A 21,435-nucleotide genomic window follows, 5' to 3' on the forward strand; every position below is an offset into this window, starting at 1 on the left:
CCCAACCACTCAACTTTGCCACTGTAGCATGAATGCAATACATAGATAATGAATAAAATATAAAACATTATTGGAACAAAACCAGGCAGTTCTAGCTTGATGGTCCCTAGCTTAATGCATAGTATGAGCCAAGTAAGTGCTCACTGACTATGTAATAGGGCGCAATGGAATTTTGGTGAAGGCATCAGAGGAGATGGAAAAGATGAAGCAAATTAAATCCATTTCCCAAGGATAGGGTTGTTCTAGACTGAAATGGACTTTTCTTGAGCCCTCAGGGAAAGGAAAAAGTGATAGCTGAGTGAAGAAACCAGAAAGACAGGAATGGAGGAAGTTCCAGCCTGTTGATCGACCCTTCTCATGCAGGTTTTCTATCACATAGGGGCAGGGTCTTAAAGAGCAGAGTGGCTTGAGCAGAGTGAGTCCCTGGAGTGGCCAAGAGCAGGAAGAGCCAGAGGGTAAACACAACCTGTGTCCTGGGCAGCACCCAGAAGCAAAGTGACAGAAGCCAAGTTCTATAGCCAAGTCCAAAGCATTGGAAATTCGACAGAGCCAGGACCCGAGGCTAGGGGGACTATTGCAAAGCTAAGCAGAGTGAGGTCCAACACAATGGAAGTGTATAAAACTGTCAGGTCCCCAACAGTTTTCAGTTAGCTGCTGGCTACATGGTGCATGTGTGAGTCTGTAGATGGCTTGACATTTATATCTTGAAGAGATGTAAATGATAAGGTCACCTAGTAAGGAGATAAAGTTCAATCCTACTGAGAGAAGACAGAACATAGAGATCAGAGGACTGACTGGAGTGAGTACTGCACAAGGGCCCAGCAAAGACACAGAACAAAGATGTGTGGAGAGGACTATGGATGAGGCTGAGGCTAGGCAACAGGTTGAATCAATCCTGTCACTAAGCACTAGTACATTCTTCTATGAAGCACTATGAATGGATATCAAGAAAATGAATGTGTGGCTTGTACAGGGCTAGGTTTGGCAGAAGAACTCAGCAACTGGCCAGGAAATCTGGGCCTTTACTGAACACCTGCTGTCTTAGCATTCTCCAAAGACACAGAAGCAGGAGGTTGTGGATGCATATATACAAAGAGATTTATTAGAAAGAGTTGACTCACTCAAACATGAAGACTGTGAAGTCACAAGTGTACAGCTAGAAACCTGGAGACGGGGGCCAGACAGTGGTGCAGCTCCTATCCTGCTCTGAAGGCCTGAGACCCTTCTGAATGTGCAATTCTAGCCTTCAAGCCACCAGTTGGCTCAAGACCCAGGAAGACTCAGTGTTACATCTCAAATCCAAAGAAGCAATGAAATTATTGCCAAGCTTGGAGGCAGATAGACAGCAAGAAATCTGTATTACTACAGAATCAACCTTTGTGTTTTAATTGGGTCTCAGCTGACTGGGTAAGATCCACTCCTTCAGAGAGAGCAATCTGTATTATTCTGTCTACCTGTTCAAATGATAGTCTCCTTTAGACATTCTCAGAATAACATCTAGAGTGTTTGGCCAAATGGCTGGCCTTTCTTAACCCATTCAAGTTGACACATTAAATTAACCATCATACAGGCCATGTGCAGAGCACTCCGAAATCTACCCATCATGGAACGTGTCTCCCCCAACACCAGACAAAAGGCAGACATGCTTCTCCTATGACTGATGCTGACCTTTTAGGCATCTTTTTGGACACTGGTAATTTAGTACCAGAGCTGGAAGCAGAGAAGAGACCAAGAAGGCTGTCAGTGTATATAATAGTGAATACATATATTCAAGGTATCACCCTAAAGTGGCTTTTTGGACGAATACACTTGGTTAGCCATCAGGATCACAAATTCACACATGTGATCATTTCTTCCTCACAGTTTCTCACACGCTTGTCCTACAGAAGTTTCCTCTAAGCTATTGGAAATACATGTTTAGGCCTGGTTTATATGACTTTCCTTGTTACTTACAGGAATGAGGGTGAGGGGTTACTTTTCTGTTGTTGTAATCAAAACACTGTGACTGAAGCAACTTATAGAAGAGTTGACCTGAGCTTACAATTCCAGAGGGATATGAATCCACCGTGGCAGGGAATCATGGCAGCAAATGGGAAACAGGGTGGCAGAGGTGAGACAGAGTAGAGAGCTCACATCTCCAACTATCAGCATGAGGTGGAAAGAGTGAAACGGAGTAGAACAAGACTTTCAATGTCAAAGCCCACTCCTAGTGATATACTTCCTCCAGCAAGGCTGTACCACCTAAAACTTCCCCAAACAGTGCTACCAACTGGGGACCAAGTATTCCAACGCCTGGGACCATGAAGGGTATTTCTCATTCAAGCAGATAACTCACAGTTGGTAACTCAAAGGCATCAGTATTACTAAAGACCCCACCTCAGCAGGGGTGACAACTCAGGAAAGCTGTGTCCCTGGCACTCTGTGCATGCAAGTCTGCAGTTCAGAGTCTCTTGTACCCCCAGAAATTATTACTGCTTATATAACATTGGGGTTGGACCCTGTAAGTCTTACAGATTTTAGAAGCTTCCTGAGACTTGTAAGTTTCATTTACTTCCTGAGTCCTATGAGTTTTTTTTATCCCAAGGAAATAGCCACACAGCACCCAGACTGGTGTAGGCTACTTGAACACTACTGGAACTAGTGAGGGACATGCCAGACCAAACAACTATGCCCTTCCCTATGAGGAGAAAGGGTTAGTAATAGTCTCTGGCTTTTCTCTGCCTTCTAAGACTGAGGCCTCACTGTCTCACTAGGAATAACAGGAGTGACATCCTGATTATTCTTTTAAGGGATCTACAAGCATTAAATTTACCCCTTATCACCATACCTTCTCATGCCTGGGTCTTCTTTCTCTTCTCTCCCTTATTTCTTAGGGTTATTTCCTTCCAGCTGACTGGAATCTGTTTGACCACTTCGCTCTGCTAGTACTATGCTACTGGGTCCCATCTAGATGATTCCAGATTCAGACATTTTTATACCCAGCATTTTTGTCTTCTTGGCCTACTGGTTCTCACGGCTACCCAATCGCCCAAGGATATTCCTCTTGGCCATCATGTCTTTCAGAAACTGATCTGACTTTGTCATGCCCTGTTCAGATTTAATTTTATTGGCTATTTTTTATTTAATGGTCCTCAGCCTCAGAACAGCACTGAAGACTCATCACATCACCCTTCTCTTGCTTCTTCTCTACATTTGAGCTATAACACTGGGTCTTCCTAGGTCTTGAGCCAACTGGCGGCTTGCAGGCTAGAATTGCACATTCAGAAGGGTCTTGGGCCTTTAGAGTAGGATAGGAGCTGCACCACTGTCTGGCCCCCGTCTCCAGGTTTCTAGCTATACATTTGTGACTTCACAGTCTTCATGTTTGAGTGAGTCAATTCCTTCTAATAAATCTCTTGTATATATGTATCCACAACCTCCTGCTTCTGTCTTTGGAGAATGCTGACTAAGACAGCAGGTGTTCATCTGCAGAGGCTGAGAATGATTGACTTGTTCCATTTAGGAGGTTCCAGAACCAAGACTCTCATCTACATTAATCTGATCCCAAGAACAAGAGTTTTAATGACTTTACCAAAAATTACATCCCAGAGTCAGTGTGTGTGTGTGTGTGTGTGTGTGTGTGTGTGTGTGTGTGTGTGTGTGTGTATTATTGGGGATTGAACTTAGAGCCTCTCTTATACTAGCCAGATGAATAGTTTCTCATTTAGTGGCATCCCTAGTCCACAGTCTTCTCTCTTATTGCCTCATCTCCTAGCCCCTTGTCTCCACTTCCTCTACTACTGCCTCAAATCAAATCCTATAAATTCAGGCAAGGAATGTTGAATGCCTCCTGTTTTATTTCCTCACCTTTAGACCCTGCCCCTTCCTGATACTGGGTGTGCCCCACCAGATATAATAAATAAAGAAGAGCTGACCCCTGCACCAAGTAGACCTGGCTCCAAATTTTAGAGTCTTCACTCACCTCCTTTGATAATCTACATGAAACTCCCTAAGTCAGATTTCCTTATGTAAAAGAATTCTGACAGCATCTTGTATTAGTTAATTTTTCTTGTTAGTGTAACAAAGTGCTGGACAGAAGTGACCTAAGGAAAGGAGGTTGTATTTTGGCTCACAGTTTCAGAGGGAATACTCCAACATGGTAGAGAAGGCTTGGTAGCTGGTGCATATCTGTCCATGGGAGCTTGCTGGTCTGCCAGATGTGGAACCAAAAGGGAGTCCAGGCTACTACTTCAAATGTCCAGCCCCAGTGATTACCTCTACTCTCCAGATACTGCCTCTTAGGGTCCATTAACCTCCCAAACAGTGCCACCAGCTGAGGGTTAGATGTTCAAACACATGAACCAACAGATCTCCCGCTGTATTTCCCCCTTTGATAGGGCCATCAACCACATAGGCACTCAGAGAGCTCTGTAATTAGCCCTGACTTTCTGTCCTGTCTAATCCCTTGCTGTTCTAACTCTCCAGTCCACTCAAGGCTCTCTTTCATTGTTGACCAGTCATGGGATGTAGGGGGAAAGCAAGTGTTCTTGAGTCAAGTAGATTTAGATTTGAAGCCTAGCTTTCCCCCTCTCTGGGTCTGTAAACTTGGGTAGCCTCCTTAAACCCTACAGGGCTTAGTTTGCTCATGTAGAACATGGAGATAAGGTTATAGTGGGGATACCATTAAGAGAGCAGCATCTACCAGGTGTCTGATCCCCTTGTGTGCATTGCTAATAGAATCCCTGCTCCCACTGACCCACCATCTTCCCACTGGCCTTCTTCCATGTCTCTTCACCTCTGAGAGCCCTCTTTCCAGTGGAAAAAAATGCTTCCTTTCCAACTTTCTTATGGATTTTTTTAAAGACATATTTTTGATGTGTGTGTGGTTTGCCTGCATATATATATATATATATATATATATATATATATATATATATATATGTATGTATGTATGTGTGTGTGTGTGTGTGCACCATGTACATGCAGTGCCATGAAGACCAGAAGAGGGTGTCAGGACCCCTAGAACTAGAGTTACAGGTAGTTGTGAGATGTCATGTGGGTGCTGGAAGCTGAACCTAGGTCCCCTGCAAGAGCACTCAACTTTTAACCACTGAACCATCTCTCCAGCCCCTGGATTCTTGTGCATTTCCATGGGGCACATGCACTCTTGATATCTCTATCTATCTATCTATCTATCTATCTATCTCTATCTCTATCTCTATCTATCTCTCTCTCCCCCCCCCACCATCCCTGGTGATACTGAAAACATTCCCATAGGGCTCTCTATCTGAAGTGATGCTGAAAACATCTACAGCTTCATAGTTCCTTCCAAAGCCAGCCCAATTAATTTGCACAAATCTGGGAGATGGTCAAACTTGTCACTGTTACCCCTATTTTAAAAAGGAGGAAGACTTAGGATGTAGCTCAGTGACTGATAGGGCACTTGCCTAAAATGTGTGAGGGGTTTTGTTCTGAGAACCACATGAAGCAAACAAATAAATACAAATAGAAACTGAGACTCTCAGAGGTTGAATGAATGGTTCATAATCACAAGCCTCGGGCTTCCGGTCACCATGTCTCATTCCCTGTGCCAATTTGCACCTGAGTGACTGCTGCTCTCCTGCCTTTGATGCCCATTTTAATGTCAACTGTCTTCCCATGGTGCTTGCTTGCCCCCTCCCCCAGGAGGATGTGGTCTCATCCCTCCCCCCAGCCAAGTGCCTTACACAGATCTTACTGAACTGATGCTCAGTGCTGAAATTTGAAGGCAGGTGCTCTGCAGCACAGTCACTCTAGGAAACTAACAACTGTGGTGCTCAGCAGGTTGAATGCCTAGAGTGAAATTTTATTCAAGAGAGTAAGAGACTCAAAGACAGATCCCCCTCTGGGAATGCCTGCTTCTCTGCACACCAGCTTCTCGACCTTGATTCGCTGAATTTAAGGAATCTGGAGTTGGCTCTTTCATCCCCTGTGTTATTGTACGATAACCCTGATGAGCAGGATCATAGCTAATCTGCTCTTTCATCTGTTTCCCCACCCCAGACTGAGTCCCTCAGGGCAAGTGCCATGTCCTATTCATGTCAATCCTTATGGCCTGCCACTGTGCTTGGCACTTAGCTAATGGAAGTTGAATGGATAAGGTAGAGAGATCCATCTGGGTCCTTCTTCTGGCCCCCCCGTGACTGTGCTCATTCCCATTCTCTTTCTAGCACATCCCATAATATATATGCTTATTTCTCACAGTGAAGTGAGGGTAGGCGTCACGTCTTTCTCATTTTTGAAGCCACTCCAACAGCCATGAAATGGGGGAGCCACACTTATTGAGTGTCTGTTCTGTGCTGGGGTGATGTCATACATAGCATCTCATTTTTTTTTTAATAAATTTCACTTAACTCTCCTAACAGGTCAGTATGGTAAGTGTTCTCAGAGTATGAAAGAGGAAGCTGAAGTGTGGCTATATACAGGAACTTAGTTTGAGAGTTTGTACAGCGAGGACATGGGAATGCTGGGATGGATGCCTTGTCGCTTGGCTCAAGAGCCCAGTGCCTTCCTTTCTTCTCATTGCTCTCTGTTTTCAACAACACAGAGCACAACCGAGTGGCTTAGTAGGAGTCAGGAGCGGTGCTGAACTGAACTTGAACTTAATTGTGTTGAATTAAATTGTGCCCACGCGTGCCCAGTGTTTCAGGCACCTTCCTGTTTGATTGTGTAAAATGCTTCTGGAAGCATGAGGTGAAAGTGCACATCGGGAACAGGGATGAAGACAGATTGCCCTCACAGAAATCTGTCCTACTCTAGGAGGACTACAGTAATAGTAAATACGGTCCGTACTAGTGGGGACACAGGAGGCAGGCACTTAAGTCAGCCGAAGGTGGTCTTGCGAAGCTTCTGAGTGACCACTGTCATAGTTTCCTTTCTGTTGCTGTGACAAACATCATTGGCTTACACGTCCATGTCACAGTCCAACACTGAGGGAAGTCAGGGTGATAAAGCAAGCAGAAATTATTTCAGAAACCATGGAGGAATGCTGCTCGCTGGCTCACTCATTCACTTAGTGAGACTACTTAGCCCAGGACTGCCTGCCTAGGAACCACCCACAGTGAGCTGGATCAATTTGTAATCAAGAAAGTCCCCCCCCCAAGACATGTTCATAATCTGACCTGGGTAACCCCTCAATTGAGGCTTCTCCTCTCCGATGATTCTAAACTTTATCAAGCTGACAATTGAGATTAATCAGGAAAATCATGACAGAGGAATAAAAGTGATCCAAGCCACGCGAGACAGTACAGAGGGAATAATCATGCCCCTCAGATACAGAATTTCAGCTACAACAATCATTAACGTAGGGGGCATTTCGGTGGAACAGCATGGCGGGGAGCGAGAGATGCTGAAGTCAGTCTCCCTGGGTTGATCTTCAAACAAAGGGTCACCATGGATTACCAGGCCATGCCTTCACACGTATGCTCAGAGCTTAGATGACAGCTAAGCCTTTCTTACTGCTCAGGAAACAAGTTATAGGAATAGCTAGCCACATCTCCACCTGGCTTTTTCTTGGGATAAACATGAAGGTTGCATTTCTCTGATATATAGGAAATAATGACAATTGGACTGACCCACAAGGTGATGTCATCTTCTGGGGTGAGGGTGTGGCTGCCCTCAGCAGGCTGGGTAGGTGCCACCTGGCTTTATATACATGTAATTGATATGCCTCTAGAGTAGAAAGCCTTTTGGGGAGTGATGGATGCTGTATAAACAGGACCAGGCCCTGTTCAGAATCCTTTTTGAATATGGTGGGATGGAGTGAAGCATTCTGTCCACTCTAGGACATACAGTGGTTAACCAAAAGTGTCATTTGGGTTTATCTCATTCAAATTTTCCCCTTCACTGTGCCTGTAAATGTTCTTTAATTTGAGACTTTATAAAACCAACCAAAGAATGGCTGAGAATTGAGCCTGTCCTTTGAAGTGTATGTGACTTAGCCAATAGTAAATACAGATATATCTGTAGTATTTGCAACTAAAAAGAAGCCTGATGTGGTATTGGCATTGAGTAGCAGTTCCCTGTTCCCCACTTCCTTAGGAACTTTGATTTTAAAAAAACAAAACAAAAAAACAAAAACCAAACAAACAAACAAAACCCTCAAGCCATGTTCTATCATGGTCTTGTTCAAATATTGCTGTTTCCTCACATTGTGCATTAGATCCCTCCTGCACCCCACTACTGCCCACCGTCCCTTGTGATTATCACCAAGTCACTGTGGTAGGTGGCCACCTCCACACACCCAGATTCTCTGCCCCACCCTCTGAATGTGGCTAGCCTGCTCACTCCTCATATGGGAACTGTAAATAAAAGTCAGCTGAGGAAAGCCATGTTTGGTCCTGAGAATGAAGGCCACTTCCCACATACACTTCAGCGCCTGGTCTTTGCTCACCTCCCAAGATCTCCATGCCATTCTGCTTGCTCTGTTGCATTCTTCACCCTGCTGCCCGGGGGATTTATCTAAAATTCCAATGCACTCATGCCGCTGCCCTGATTAGAACCCTTCAGTGTCTTCCAGATCCTTTCCAATAACAAACTCCTAAAACCTTTAGAGCAATGCCATCTGTGAGCAGGTTACTTCTACATCCATGGCATCACCTCCTAATTCACCCCTGACAATGATGCTGCAGCCCTGAATTACTGATGGCTTTCCAAGAACACTGTTAATTTGTTTCTGAGCTGCCAGAAATAGCCCCTCCTCTCTATTTTGTCTTACAAATCTGACCAACATTTCCAATTCTCTCAACTGCCCCCCTCTCAGAGAACCCCTTAGACAGAAGGTGTCCTGGACTGTCTCCTTAAAGCACCTGCATATCTCCAGACTTCTGTCTGATCCCTGAGGAGTGTTAGATTAAGACAGGGCAATGCCCAGTCAGTACCTCCTGAGCCTTTGAACAGAACCCCTCCCCATCACTGAAGAATCACACTGATATCTGCATCCTGATTGACTTCCAGGTCGGGCCAATCACTGGTCTGCCATCATTGGCGGGTCCCACTCCAAGAACTACGTACTGTGGGAGTATGGAGGCTATGCCAGCGAAGGTGTCAAACAGGTTGCTGAACTGGGCTCACCAGTGAAAATGGAGGAAGAGATTCGACAACAGGTAAAGACAGACTCCCAGATCAACCAACAGCTAGAAGTGAGGTCAGAGCATCCCCGGGTTTCCTTTCCAAGAGCCTGAAATATGCAGTGGGGTGGGCTTGAGGCAGGCTCTATGGGCCGCATTAGAGAGTGTCTCTCCCTGAACTCACGCATCCTCAAGCTTCTGCATTCTGCTTGTTGGGATGACAGAACTCTGGTCTCCTGGGAGTGAAAAGGGTGATTTATGGTTTCATACTATGGTTTTTGAGGGTGGAGGATAATGTTCAAGCTGTCTAAGCAAATTGTCGCTTCTGAAAATAGACGTTTTATGTGCTGGCATGTGGTGTTTTGCAACAGTGTCTTGAAGTGTCTGATAAATTCGCTGGTCATTAGTCATAATTGTAATGTACTGATATGACTTTTGTGAGCCATATCGTGTGAGCCCAGGGGTCCAGGAGCTGCCCCATTATCTGGGCCCTAGCATCTACTTAGGAAAGCAGGATAAATGACCTATTATTCTTGTCAATGTGTTTACATGACAATGGGCCATCTCTCATCAAAAGCCGGGCCTAGTTAATAGCAAATAGAGGTTGAGAAGAGGGTCTTGGAAGAATAGCAGTTTTTGTGGTTTGCTGTTGAGAGATATAGCCTAGTCTTAGCTGTCATTCCCCCAGAAGCCCCTCTGTCATGACAGAGCAACTCAGGCAGCCATGCCTCCCTGGCCCCAGCTGTTCTGGGACAAGGAAAAGGCAAGCTGTGCTTGGAGTGTGGCCATGTCACAGTGCAGGTCACTGAGAGGCCGCCATCCTCCTTCCTCCTGCCATGCATCTCCCAAGATGGTGGAGGGGGCCTCAGATACATGGTATCCCTGTTGTGTTCTGATGGGTGTGTGCTCAGAGGCCTGAACAGACTGAGGAGGTGAGCAGAGCCCAGACCCAGTGCTTCCCTGAAATCTACCATCTGAACTCCAAGCTGTCCGCAATCCTGAATTGAATGTAACTGAAGTCACCCTGCTCCTTCATCATGCCCTGGGGGGTCCTTTTGGACGATAGGCTGGAGGCAGGGAGGCTTCAGAATGAGCTTGTGTTTTTCCTCAGTTTGATTTGAAGTCTCTTCTACTTGTTTGAGAAAATAAAAAGTTTTATTAAATATTTTAACATTGCATGGTATTAATTATCAAATCACCCTTCTTTATAACTGAAGATGACCTGGGGACTCTTAATCTTCCTTTCTCCTTCTCCTGAGTCCTAGGATTGCAGGCATGTGCCACTATGCCGAGTTTTATTCAGTGCTCAGGATCAAACCTAGAATTTCATGTATATTAGGACAACATGCTGTTAACCAAGCTACATCTCCAGCCCACGGTGTCAACCTTCTAACTGCCTGGTTTCTCTGCCTCTGACATGCCTCACTGTAGCTGGAGTTTTCTCTCTGGGTCCCACAAAGCCCCGGCAGTCCAACAGCCCACTTATAAAATAAACACACAGGCACTTATATTATTTAAACTGTTTGGCCTAATGGTTCATGCTTCTTGCTAGCTGTTCTTATATCTTAAATTAATCCATTTCTATAAATCTATGCCTTGCCACATAGCTCATGGCTTACCAGTATCTTACATGTTGGTACTCATGGCGGTGGCTGGCAGCGTCTCCTGACTCAGCCTTCCTGTTCCCAGAATTCTCTTCTCTGCTTGTCCCGCCTATATTTCCTGCCTGGCTACTGGCCAATCAGCATTTTATTTATACGGAGTGTTATCCACAGCACCTCACAAGTGACATAATTCTTCAGGCTATAGCCAAGTCATGAGTACTCCCTCCATATTGGCACTACTGTGTCTGGCTTGCCATTGGGGACCTTTTGTCTGGGATCCCAAAGGTCCACTTCCTAGCTCTCAGGCATGAAATTGTGATTGTCCAGCTCTGAGGAATGGGATGCTGAAAACTATCTGTTACAAAGAAATGATGGAGCTAGCAAGTGAATTCAAGATCGGAGTGTCATCCCAACAGGGCCAGTCTCGCTTGTTGACATTCTTGAGAGGTTTCTGTAATGAGAGACATATGTAGAAATCATTCAAAACTGAAGTTGTGAGCCAGACAGATGGCTCAGCAGGTAAAGGCATCTGCCACGCAAGCCTGGAGATTTGAGTTCAACCCCTGGAACACATGTAAAGATGGAGAGAGAGAACCAACTCCTTAAAGCTGTCCTCTGATCAGTCTCCATATGTGCCTTGTGGCATGTACACACACACACACACACACACACACACACACACACACACACACAATACAGTTTAAAAAATTTAAATTGGAATTATATTTTATTGGTAAACATAAAGTCTCGTCACAGCAGTTAAAAGTTTGAAAATTATGGGCAGGACTTCAATGCTTAGAATACCCCACTTCAGAAAATGTGTGCGTGGTGTGACCTTAACCAGCTTGCTACAGGGAGCCTGCCTGACCTGGCTGGTAAGTCTTCCTGCTTGTGTGTTGACCTAACACCACCTTCCCGGCCTCCTGTGTATTGGTGATTTCTCATTAACCCTCCTCGCATCCAAATCTGAGAGGCCCGTGTTAGTGTTCAAGTTCTACAGATGAGGAGAAGGGACAGTCAATCACAGAAAGGGCCAGGACTTCGAGCCCAAGTCTGTCTGGCTCCAAAGCCTATGCACAGAATCTGGTGTATGAATTGTAGAGCTCCAGGCAGACATCTGATGAGGATTCCAACATGGAAAATGCTGTGAACTTCCCAGCATGGTCCCCACGACACCAAGCAACCACTTCCCACCTAGGTACCTGCCCAACCACACCCCACCATCCCACTTCTTGCCAGCTCTGAATGGAGCCTCAGCTGGTGGTGGCACCAGTTTCCTAGCTCCTTGAAAATCCAGCTCAGTACAGTAATTTCAAGGTCCCTTCAGTTCCAAAAGATTCATGGCCTTAAATACCCTTCCCCGCAAGCACACAACTTATATTTTTCTGTAAGTCAGGGAGGAAACAACACTAAAAGGAGGAAGAAGACAGATTCTCCTAGAATAGAAATATGTCCTCTGTGTAACCAGAGGGCTTGTTTGAAACTCCCTGTCCCAACCCTCCATACTTACACCCTCTATTAAAGAGCCCCATTCCAGGCATGATGCAACTAAAATCTCTTTCCCCACAAAGAGCATTTTGTGCTTTCCTTATTATGGACTTATACCTCACAGCCATTTTCACAAGAGTTAAAAACCACAATGGGCATTATTGAATATAAATTTTATGCTAATGGATTTCAAACACAAATGAACAAAAATACTAATCACATTAGCAGTGAGGAATTATAATAATTCTGTTGGGTATAAGCTTTATTGTTAATATAACTGCAAAGTCCCAAGAAAATTGTTGACAAATTACTGCAGCGGCATTGGTGGTGATGATGCTACAGGCTGCAGACAGTGGGGGGCGCAGAATATGCACCCCTTCTGCAGGGTAAGAGGGGTCAATGCTTCCTGGGGCCCAGTGGGGCCTGGGAATTGAAAATACCATGGTTGTTTTTTGTTAACATGTGTATTTCTTTTGAGAATTTTTCCAGTTGATTTGTAGGGGTGTGTGTGTGTGTGTGTGTGTGTGTGTGTGTGTGTGTGTGTGTGTGTGTGTGTGTGTGTGTGTATTCACAAATAGGCACAGGAGTATATGCATGCATGTATATACAGTGGAGACCAGATGTCAATCTTGGGTGTCATTTCTAGGAGCCATCACCTTGTTTTTTGAGACAGGGTGTCTCACTGACACCTAGGACTCACCAATTAGGCTAGGCTAACTGGCCAGTGAGCTCCAAGTTTCCTCCCGTCTGTCCCTGTCCCCCCAGTCCTGGAGTCACAAGTGTGCTACCAGCTTTCTTATGTGGGTACAGAAAATCAGACTCAAGTCCTCATGTTCCCGAAGAGAGCACTTTACAGACTGAACCATCATTCCCACCCTATTTTCTGATCTTTAATTTGGATAACTTGATGGATTTGTTGTTCAGAATTTCTGAGTTCCTTAAATAGTTAGTATATTAATCTTTGTCAGATGAACAGTTGGTAAAGCTTCCTCCCATTCTGCTCCATTGAAAGTTTCCTTTGCTGTGATGTCTATCTGCTCCATTGATTGAAAGTTTCCTTTGCTGGGGGATTTGTTCATTTGATGTAATCCCATTTGGTTATCCTGTTGGCAGCACCTTGAAGTGCTGTTTCTCCATTTTCTTCTAGTAGTTTCCTAGTTTGGGGTCTTATTTTTATGTCTTTGATCTGTTTTGAGTTGATTTTGGGGTAGGGTGAGGGGAGTTTGAGTGGAACTGAAGGACATTATGTTAAGGTTAAGTAAAATAAGCCAGATACATGTTCCCTCGTGAACAGACACTTATGGAAGTAGAACTAAATGTAGAATCGTGATGAGCAGCGCTGGGAAGGGGAGGGGAGACAAAGAATGACTGGCTTTGATTAGCACACTGTATGCATATATTCAAATATGACGTTGAATGCTATGGATGCATGCAATGTATGCACACTAATAAAAAATATAACAATGTCAATGTTTACAAAAAGAAATATGAGGTCTGGCTGGCCTAGCACACGAAAAGGGGGGTCTAGTGAAGTCTCTTATGGCTGGCAACTACTCAAACTGGCCCAAATACCAAAGAAACTTTGCTTTAGAAGACAGTGGGACCCATGAGGGTACAAGCCTTTACACAGCCAAGAAGAGCCCCTTTCCCAGAAGCTGGAGCCAAAGGCCCCCAGTTAGATGGTCATGGTCACTCTCCCTTCCTTCATACCACCCAGAGTTGCATGGACTTCTCTGTGCTCATTTGTGTCACTTTCTGTCCCCACTGATGGAGTTTCCACCTCCACTACAAGTACCATGGCCCCAAATTTTGACCATGTCATCCTCCCACAGCCAGCTGAGCAGCACTGGTGATGCACAGCAGAAAGAGGTAACCCTTTGCCCCTAAGCATGTGAGAACCCAAGGGTCCAGGTCACGAAGGTGCCCAGAGAAGCCCCTTGCCACTTCCCCAAAGGCCTGATGGAAGGTTTTCTTGTCCCATGTTCACAAATGGAGTAGTCCTTCAAAGCGTCCAGTTCTATGTAGGAGTGCCATCCAATGCCTCACTTCCCACCAGCCTGAGACAGCCTTTCTCTTCTTCAGGCATGGACTTTCAAAGCTTGGCCTCTGCTCCTGAGCCTGTGTCCTGATCCCTAACCCCTACAGCTCCTCAATCTGGTTCCTGTTCTCGTTTCTGGCAGTCAGGCAATTCTTCTAAACCCAGTTATGTTGTTAGAAATGTGTCTTGCTGTCTTTGTCCAGCAGTTCTGTGTGTCCCTGGCAGGATGGAGAACATTATATATCCATTGACTTCCCTGTGATTCCAGCTGTCTCCAGCACCCAACTAGTATTGGCGATGATTTACTGAGCAGCCAGCTCTACATATCTCCTTATAGACACCTGTGAGCTTTGACTCTCCACCACTCCTGCTAATGCCCTAGAGAGGTGGTTCTCAACCTTCCTAATGCTGGGGCTCTAATACAGTTCTGCAGGTTGTGGTGATTCCCAACCATAAAATTATTTTTGTTGCTACTCTGTAACTGTAATTTTGCTACTGTTAAGATTTGTAATATAAGCATCTGTTTTTTCCGATGGTCTTAGGCGACTCCTGTGAAAAGGTCATTCAGTCCTCAGAAGGGATCGTGACCTACAGGTTGAGAACCACTGTCCTAGAGAGTCCCTGCATTGTCCATGCTTCCCTGAGCTCTCAGGGTTCTCCTGGCAGGGGAGGTCAGGTCAGGGTGGGCTCTGATACAGGCTTGATTGATTGGCTAGGAAATTATCTCAACCAGCCAATGGGAGACAATCAATAAGCAAGCAGCATTTCTAATTTGAGGTTTGGGACCTAGATCTCCTTTCTCACCTTCTTTAAGACACTAGATGACATATATTTGCCAAACCATAGAGTTCAAACAATTTTTGCTTTTGAGACTTTTAATCACTGTTCTCTAATTAAAACCATCACATGTTGCAGCACCCAGGAAATGGAAGTCAGAGGATCATGAGTTCAAGGCCAGCCTGCATAACTAGTAGGTTTCAAGCCAATCTCAACTACCTAGCAAGATCTTATCTCAAAAACCAAACACACACACACACACACACACACACACACACACACACACACACACACACACACACCAGATTTTATTTGTTATCTATAATAAAGCACCAGTGATCTTCCACGCTTGAGGGCCCCAGAGGATGAGGCCACAAATCCTTTGCCTGGTGTTCTGTGTTCCCAGTCTCTACCTCTGTTCAATGGTGTCATCTCCCAGTATGTCTTAAGTTGAGAGAGACAATGTGACCACCCTAAGCAAAGGAGTTGGGGGAGACTCCAGGCTCACTCCCACCTTGCCTCTGGGACCATGAAGTCCCTTCTGTAGAAGAGCCTGATCCAAATGATCAGAAGAATAGAACGGTGCTGCTTCCAGAACAGGGCTCGGAGGCAGCCGATAGCATGAATCTTCCCAAACGTGATGGGAAAGCATCCTAGGGTTAGAACTACACATACACACACACACACACACACACACACACACACACACGCACACGCACACGCACGCGCACGCGCACGCGCACGCATACACGCACACACGCACACGAAAAGGGGGGTCTAGTGAAGTCTCTTATGGCTGGCAACTACTCAAACTGGCCCAAATACCAAAGAAACTTTGCTTTAGAAGACAGTGGGACCCATGAGGGTACAAGCCTTTACACAGCCAAGAAGAGCCCCTTTCCCAGAAGCTGGAGCCAAAGGCCCCCAGTTAGATGGTCATGGTCACTCTCCCTTCCTTCATACCACCCAGAGTTGCATGGACTTCTCTGTGCTCATTTGTGTCACTTTCTGTCCCCACTGATGGAGTTTCCACCTCCACTACAAGTACCATGGCCCCAAATTTTGACCATGTCATCCTCCCACAGCCAGCTAAGCAGCACTGGTGATGCACAGCAGAAAGAGGTAACCCTTTGGCACTGATGCCTTGCCTCAGCATCTGCCATCAGTCCAATCAGCAGCCCGGCCCACATCTGCATACAGCCCCCTCCCCTCCCGAGGCAGGCAGTTCATGGTGAAAACGGAATTGGAAGTAAAAGTCTTTGGGGGCAGCAATAGACAAGCAAGGGTTAGACTGAATCACAAAGCCCTAGACAAAGGGCGGGAACTCAGGCAGCTGTCAACACTGCCCCTGGGAGGGAAGCTGAAGGAGAAGTGGTACCACCCAGAGATACCCACAATGCCAAGCTTTCCCAGCCTGGTGACCCGATGCCAGGTCTAGAGGTCAGGTTAGTGGTTGAGGTGGGACCAAGGGGCATTAGCAGACTGAAGTACATGGATTAGACAAGCAGAGATCAAAACGGGGCCCCAGGCAGAAACACAGTTGAGACTACTCCTGAGCCCTTGAGACTTGGTGCCACACATTTTTAAGGACCCAGGAAACAGAGCAGGGCCAGTGGGTAACTTTAATGCGCCTTAAGTCTGTTACCTTGAGCAAATGACCAAACCTCAGGCGGGCCTCAGTGTCTCCATTCCCAAATGGTGCTATTGTCAGTGTGGGGCACAGTTGTTGGTTATGAACTAGCATGTGAGTGATGCTTGGCTTGGTATGTGAGCATTATTTTTGTTATGACTGGGACATAAAAATTAATCAGGGGTATTTGTAATCCCTCTTCCCCCTCAGAGGGGATGATTTGGTTTTATTGGGTGGGAACACAATCAAAAGAAGTAAATGGTGTGCAAAAAAAAAAAAAAATAAGTTCTAGAATGAAAATCTAGAGAAGGAAAAGCAGGATCAGGAGACAAGATGGCATTAGAATTCTCAGGAGTGAGAAGTGTACTTGAACAGCTGCTGTTTGGATTGAAAAAACGGAGAGAAAGGGAAACCAAAGAAGACTGAGTGAATTTGTCTCCTAAAAGAGGAGGCATCAGAAGAACATTTTTAGCTGTGTGCTTTGTAGAACTGCATGATGGGATTTCTCCTTTGCAGCCTCCTTAGGAAACATCTAGTCAAGACCTGTGGCACTTTTGTCTTCCTTTGCTTGATGTTGCTGTAAAACAGGAGCACAGACTAGGAAAATTACACACAATTGACACTTAGTCCACGGATGGTACTGGAGGCCTGAACATCCAAGTCCTCATCTTGCTTCAGTTGAGGCTGAAGGCAAATGGAAATCCCAGTAGCACAGGCTGCCCCCGGCCCGAAGGGTGCAGAGTCCTCCTTGCAGCAGCTCTCACACCCAAACTCGTACCCAACAACATCACCAATTTCTGGGAATTGTGAAAATCTGCATGAGAAGTGGGGGAGGGGGCGTTTATTTGATTAAAACTTACACAGTATTTAACTCATAGAAAAATCTATTTTTACAGTAACTGACACAAAATAGTCCAACTGGAAGGCTAATTCAAGTGGGAGATAATTGATAAATAGCCTTAAGATGTGTAGAGCAATATAGCAGTATTTGTGAAAATTGTAAGCTGTTTTTTTTTTTTTTAATTGTAGCAATAAAAATAAGACATCTGTCTCTAGCATAGCCATTTGTAAGGGAACAGTTAGACAGGCTAGAGATATTCATATTGTCAGGATACTTCTTTACTTGTATTGTTTATTTGCTAAGACAGGATCTCACTGCATACCCCCAGAATGGCCTTGAACTTGGGAGCCTCCTGGCTCAGCCTTCTAATGATTGGATATACAGGCACACACCACCACGCCTGTCAGTTATGAGTATGTCTTTAGTCCGGCTAGATCAGTGGTTCTCAACCTGTGGGTCACGACCCCTTTGTCAAACTTCTATCTCCAAAAATATATTTACATTATGATTCATAAGAGTAGCAAAATTACAGTTATGAAGTCAAACAAAAATAGCGATGGTGAACGCCTTTAATCCCAGCACTCAGGAGGCAGAGCCAGGCGAATGTCTGTGAGTTCGAGGCCAGGCTGGTCTACAGAGCAAGATCTAGGACAGGCACCAAAACTGTACAAAGAAACCCTACCTCGGAAAACAACAATAATAATAATAATAATAATAAATTTTATAGTTGGGGGTCACCACAGCAACATGAGGAAATGTTTTAAAGGGTTACAGCATCAGGAAGGCTGAGAACTACTGGTCTAGATGGTAATTCTGTGCCTGGAGACTGCTTTTAGGAATGTTCTCACATAAAGGTTATATAAAGAAAAATATTCACTACAACATTGCTTAAAAATTGAAAGGTGGAAATAGGGTAAGTTGTTATCAGTAGCAGATGTTTTAAATTCTAGTTACATCATATAGTCAAGTACCATGCAGCTCTTAAAGGGAATGGGCAAATTTGTTTATACCAGAATGGAATGCTCTCGGGTGCATATTTCAAGGTAGAGGAAAGCAAAACAGTGTGTGTAGCATACAGCCATCTGGGGAGAAAGGCGTCTGGGTCAGAGTGAACTGACTATATGCACATAGAGAATTTTGCAGGCACAGAATGCTTTTTTGGAGGAGGGGGCAGGGTCTCACTTTGTAGCCCAGGTTAGGCTAGAACTCAAAATATGGCTAGGTTGACCTTGAACCTCTGGTCATTCTCCTGTCTCATCCTCCCAAATACTAGGAGTATATGTGTGAGTCCCCACACTCAGTTGTGCTCAGAATGTCTTGATGGACACTCACCAACAGGGAGGGTGAGGCTCAGAACAGAAAGGTCAGCTCACATTTTCCCATCTGCCCTTTTGTGCCGCTTCAGTTTTACCAGTATACACACAGCACCTTCTCCAAGATGGTACTTCAATAAACAAACAGAACATTGGTTTTAAAAACCAAAAACCCCCACAAGTACTTGATGTATAAACATCCTATGTTCCACCAAGAAATATGGAGTCATTTTTCTGACTATAGAGGCTGATCCCGCAGAAATGGAGAGCTAAGCAGTCAGAAATAGCCACAAACTGTCTGGGGGAAAAATGATAGAGTGATGAGACCCACAAAAGCAAACATTAAAACAGCATAAAATAGCATCGACTAAAACTACAAAAACTAGAACATGAGTGGACGAGTCAACAGAATCCAATGCAAATTCCAAAACTAGACGAGTTCATTGTTAACTATGTACATGGAAAAGTACAGTTTCCTGCCACCCCAGGGAAACAGTGGGTCATTCGATAAACAGCAGCAGAACAACCAGAAACATCTAGAAAAAAATTTCTTCAAGTCTCAGTCTTTGAACCAAAATATACATTCTGATTATGTTGAAGACTTAAATATTTTAAAATAAAGTACATCAACACAGGAGAAAACCTGAAAAAATCAATTTTTAGTGTAGTGCCAAGTCCTGTATAAGTACACCACAAAACTCAGAGGTCATTAAAGAAGACATAAGACAAACAAGAAACATTTTAATAATATAAAGTATTGAGAAATTTTTAAGGATTTTTAAAAAGTTATGTTTATGCATGTGTCTATGTGTGGGTATGTGTACATGAGTAAAGGTACCAGAAGAAGTCAAAAAAGGGCATTGGGCTGAGCAGTGATGATATACACCTTTAATTGGGGGTCACTCTGGACCATCTGCATACCAACTATTTATATTATGGTTCATAACAGTAGCAAAATTACAGTTATGAAGTAGCAACAAAAAAATTTATGGTTGGGGTGGATTCACCACAACATGAGAAACTGTATTAAGGGGTCATAGCATTAGGAAGGTTGAGAACCACTGATATAGAGTCTTATATAGCTTGTAGCCCTGGATGGCCTTGAACTCCTGATCTTCCTGTCTTCAACTCCCACATGTTGGGATTACAGGAATGTGCCAGCACACAAAACAGATCAGTTTTTAAGACCATTAAACCAATAGCAAAATAATACAAACGCATGGGCAGGTCTCAGAAAGAAACTAGATGGGTTTTGGATGTTTTTTTAAAGGTGCTCAATTCATCTACAATTACAGAAATTCAAATTGATTCCATAAACCTATACCTTTTGGTCTGTTAGGTTTTGATAACCATATGTTGCCAGTGGCCCAGAGAAACAGACAGTTCTACATGCACATTGTGGCAATGCTGGCCAGTGTGACTTGGGAGAAGGCACTTTCTTCTGACTTGGAGCTCATATATAGGCATACTCATATCTGAGCACATGCTACTTACTGAACACCAAAACACACGCACATGCACATGCACACGCACACACACAGTGGGTGTGTTAGTTACTTTCTGCTGCCATGATAAGACACCATGACCAGAAGTAACCTACAGGAAAGTGTATTTTGGCTCCTACTTCCAGAAAGAGAGTCTATAATGATGGGAGAGACAAGGCAGCAGACAGCCAGAGAGGAAAGCCAAGATCACACCTCCATCCACACAGGAAGAGAGAGAACAAACGGGAAGAAAGTTGAGGCTATAATCCCTGTAGTGTTGTTCTTCCTCCAACAAAGCTCCTCCTCCTCAAGGTCCTATAACCTCCCCAAACTGTGCCACTAACTGGAAATAAGTTTTCAGATGCCTGAACTATGGGGGACATTTCTCATTCAAGCCACCACAGGATCTTAAATATCCCTGGATAGGGAACCATTTAATATGAATCTGCTATTAAATATTTCCAAGACAGTTGGCTTTGTTAGAAGAGCGTGTGCTGCAGAGAACCCATCATGTGTTCCATTGGAGCATCTTTTTAAAGGCACACGATGACATCTCCTGAAGGGTGTATGAGAATGTGCATAGTTGCCTGTTGGGTGAGAACCCAAGCACCTATGGGAGAGGAAAGGGAGGAGAACTTTGCCAAATTCCACTTCTGCCTTTTGAAAATTGTATCATGTTTTGTGTTACTGATTCAAACAGTGGTTATTTTGTAACCTAAATCCTTAAGAAATAACCTACCAACAGATACTGGAGCTGGGGAATCTTTAAAAGACTGCCTAAGAGAGCATGTTGCTCAGCACTTAAGTGCACTGGCTGCTCTTCCAGAGGACCTGGTTCAGTTCCCAGCACCCATGTGGTGGCTCACAGCCTCTGTAACTCTGGTCCCTCTTCTGGCATATGCAGGCAAACTTCCCATATCCAGAAAAATAAATCGTTTTAATTAAAAAAAAAAAAAAAAAAACGAAGAAAGCATGTTGTGTGAGCTTCCTGGTTTGTTCCCATCTTGGTGACCATCTGCAGGTCACTAGATTTATTTTTGAATGAAAAACTGAGGCTTAAAAAGCATACACTTGACTGTTCAAATACTAATGGCAAGACATGTGCAACACGCATTTCTTGACTTTTTTCCCTCTGTTGAACTAAAAGATAAATGCAAAAGGCATTCCTGAAAAC

General features: G+C 44.5%; 1 protein-coding gene across 1 annotated transcript in view; it reads left to right on the plus strand.

Moving 5' to 3' along the window:
- The window catches only part of Spon1 (spondin 1), a 287,223-nt gene that overhangs the window by 161,737 nt on the left and 104,051 nt on the right, over positions 1-21,435 (plus strand). The window contains exon 6 of the mRNA XM_006978617.4: positions 8,974-9,122. Coding sequence (XP_006978679.1) covers positions 8,974-9,122 — 149 coding nt within the window. The remainder of the gene's footprint in view (positions 1-8,973; positions 9,123-21,435) is intronic.

The sequence above is a fragment of the Peromyscus maniculatus genome, chromosome 1 (genome assembly GCF_049852395.1).
Source record: "Peromyscus maniculatus bairdii isolate BWxNUB_F1_BW_parent chromosome 1, HU_Pman_BW_mat_3.1, whole genome shotgun sequence".
NCBI classification, from domain to species: domain Eukaryota; kingdom Metazoa; phylum Chordata; class Mammalia; order Rodentia; family Cricetidae; genus Peromyscus; species Peromyscus maniculatus.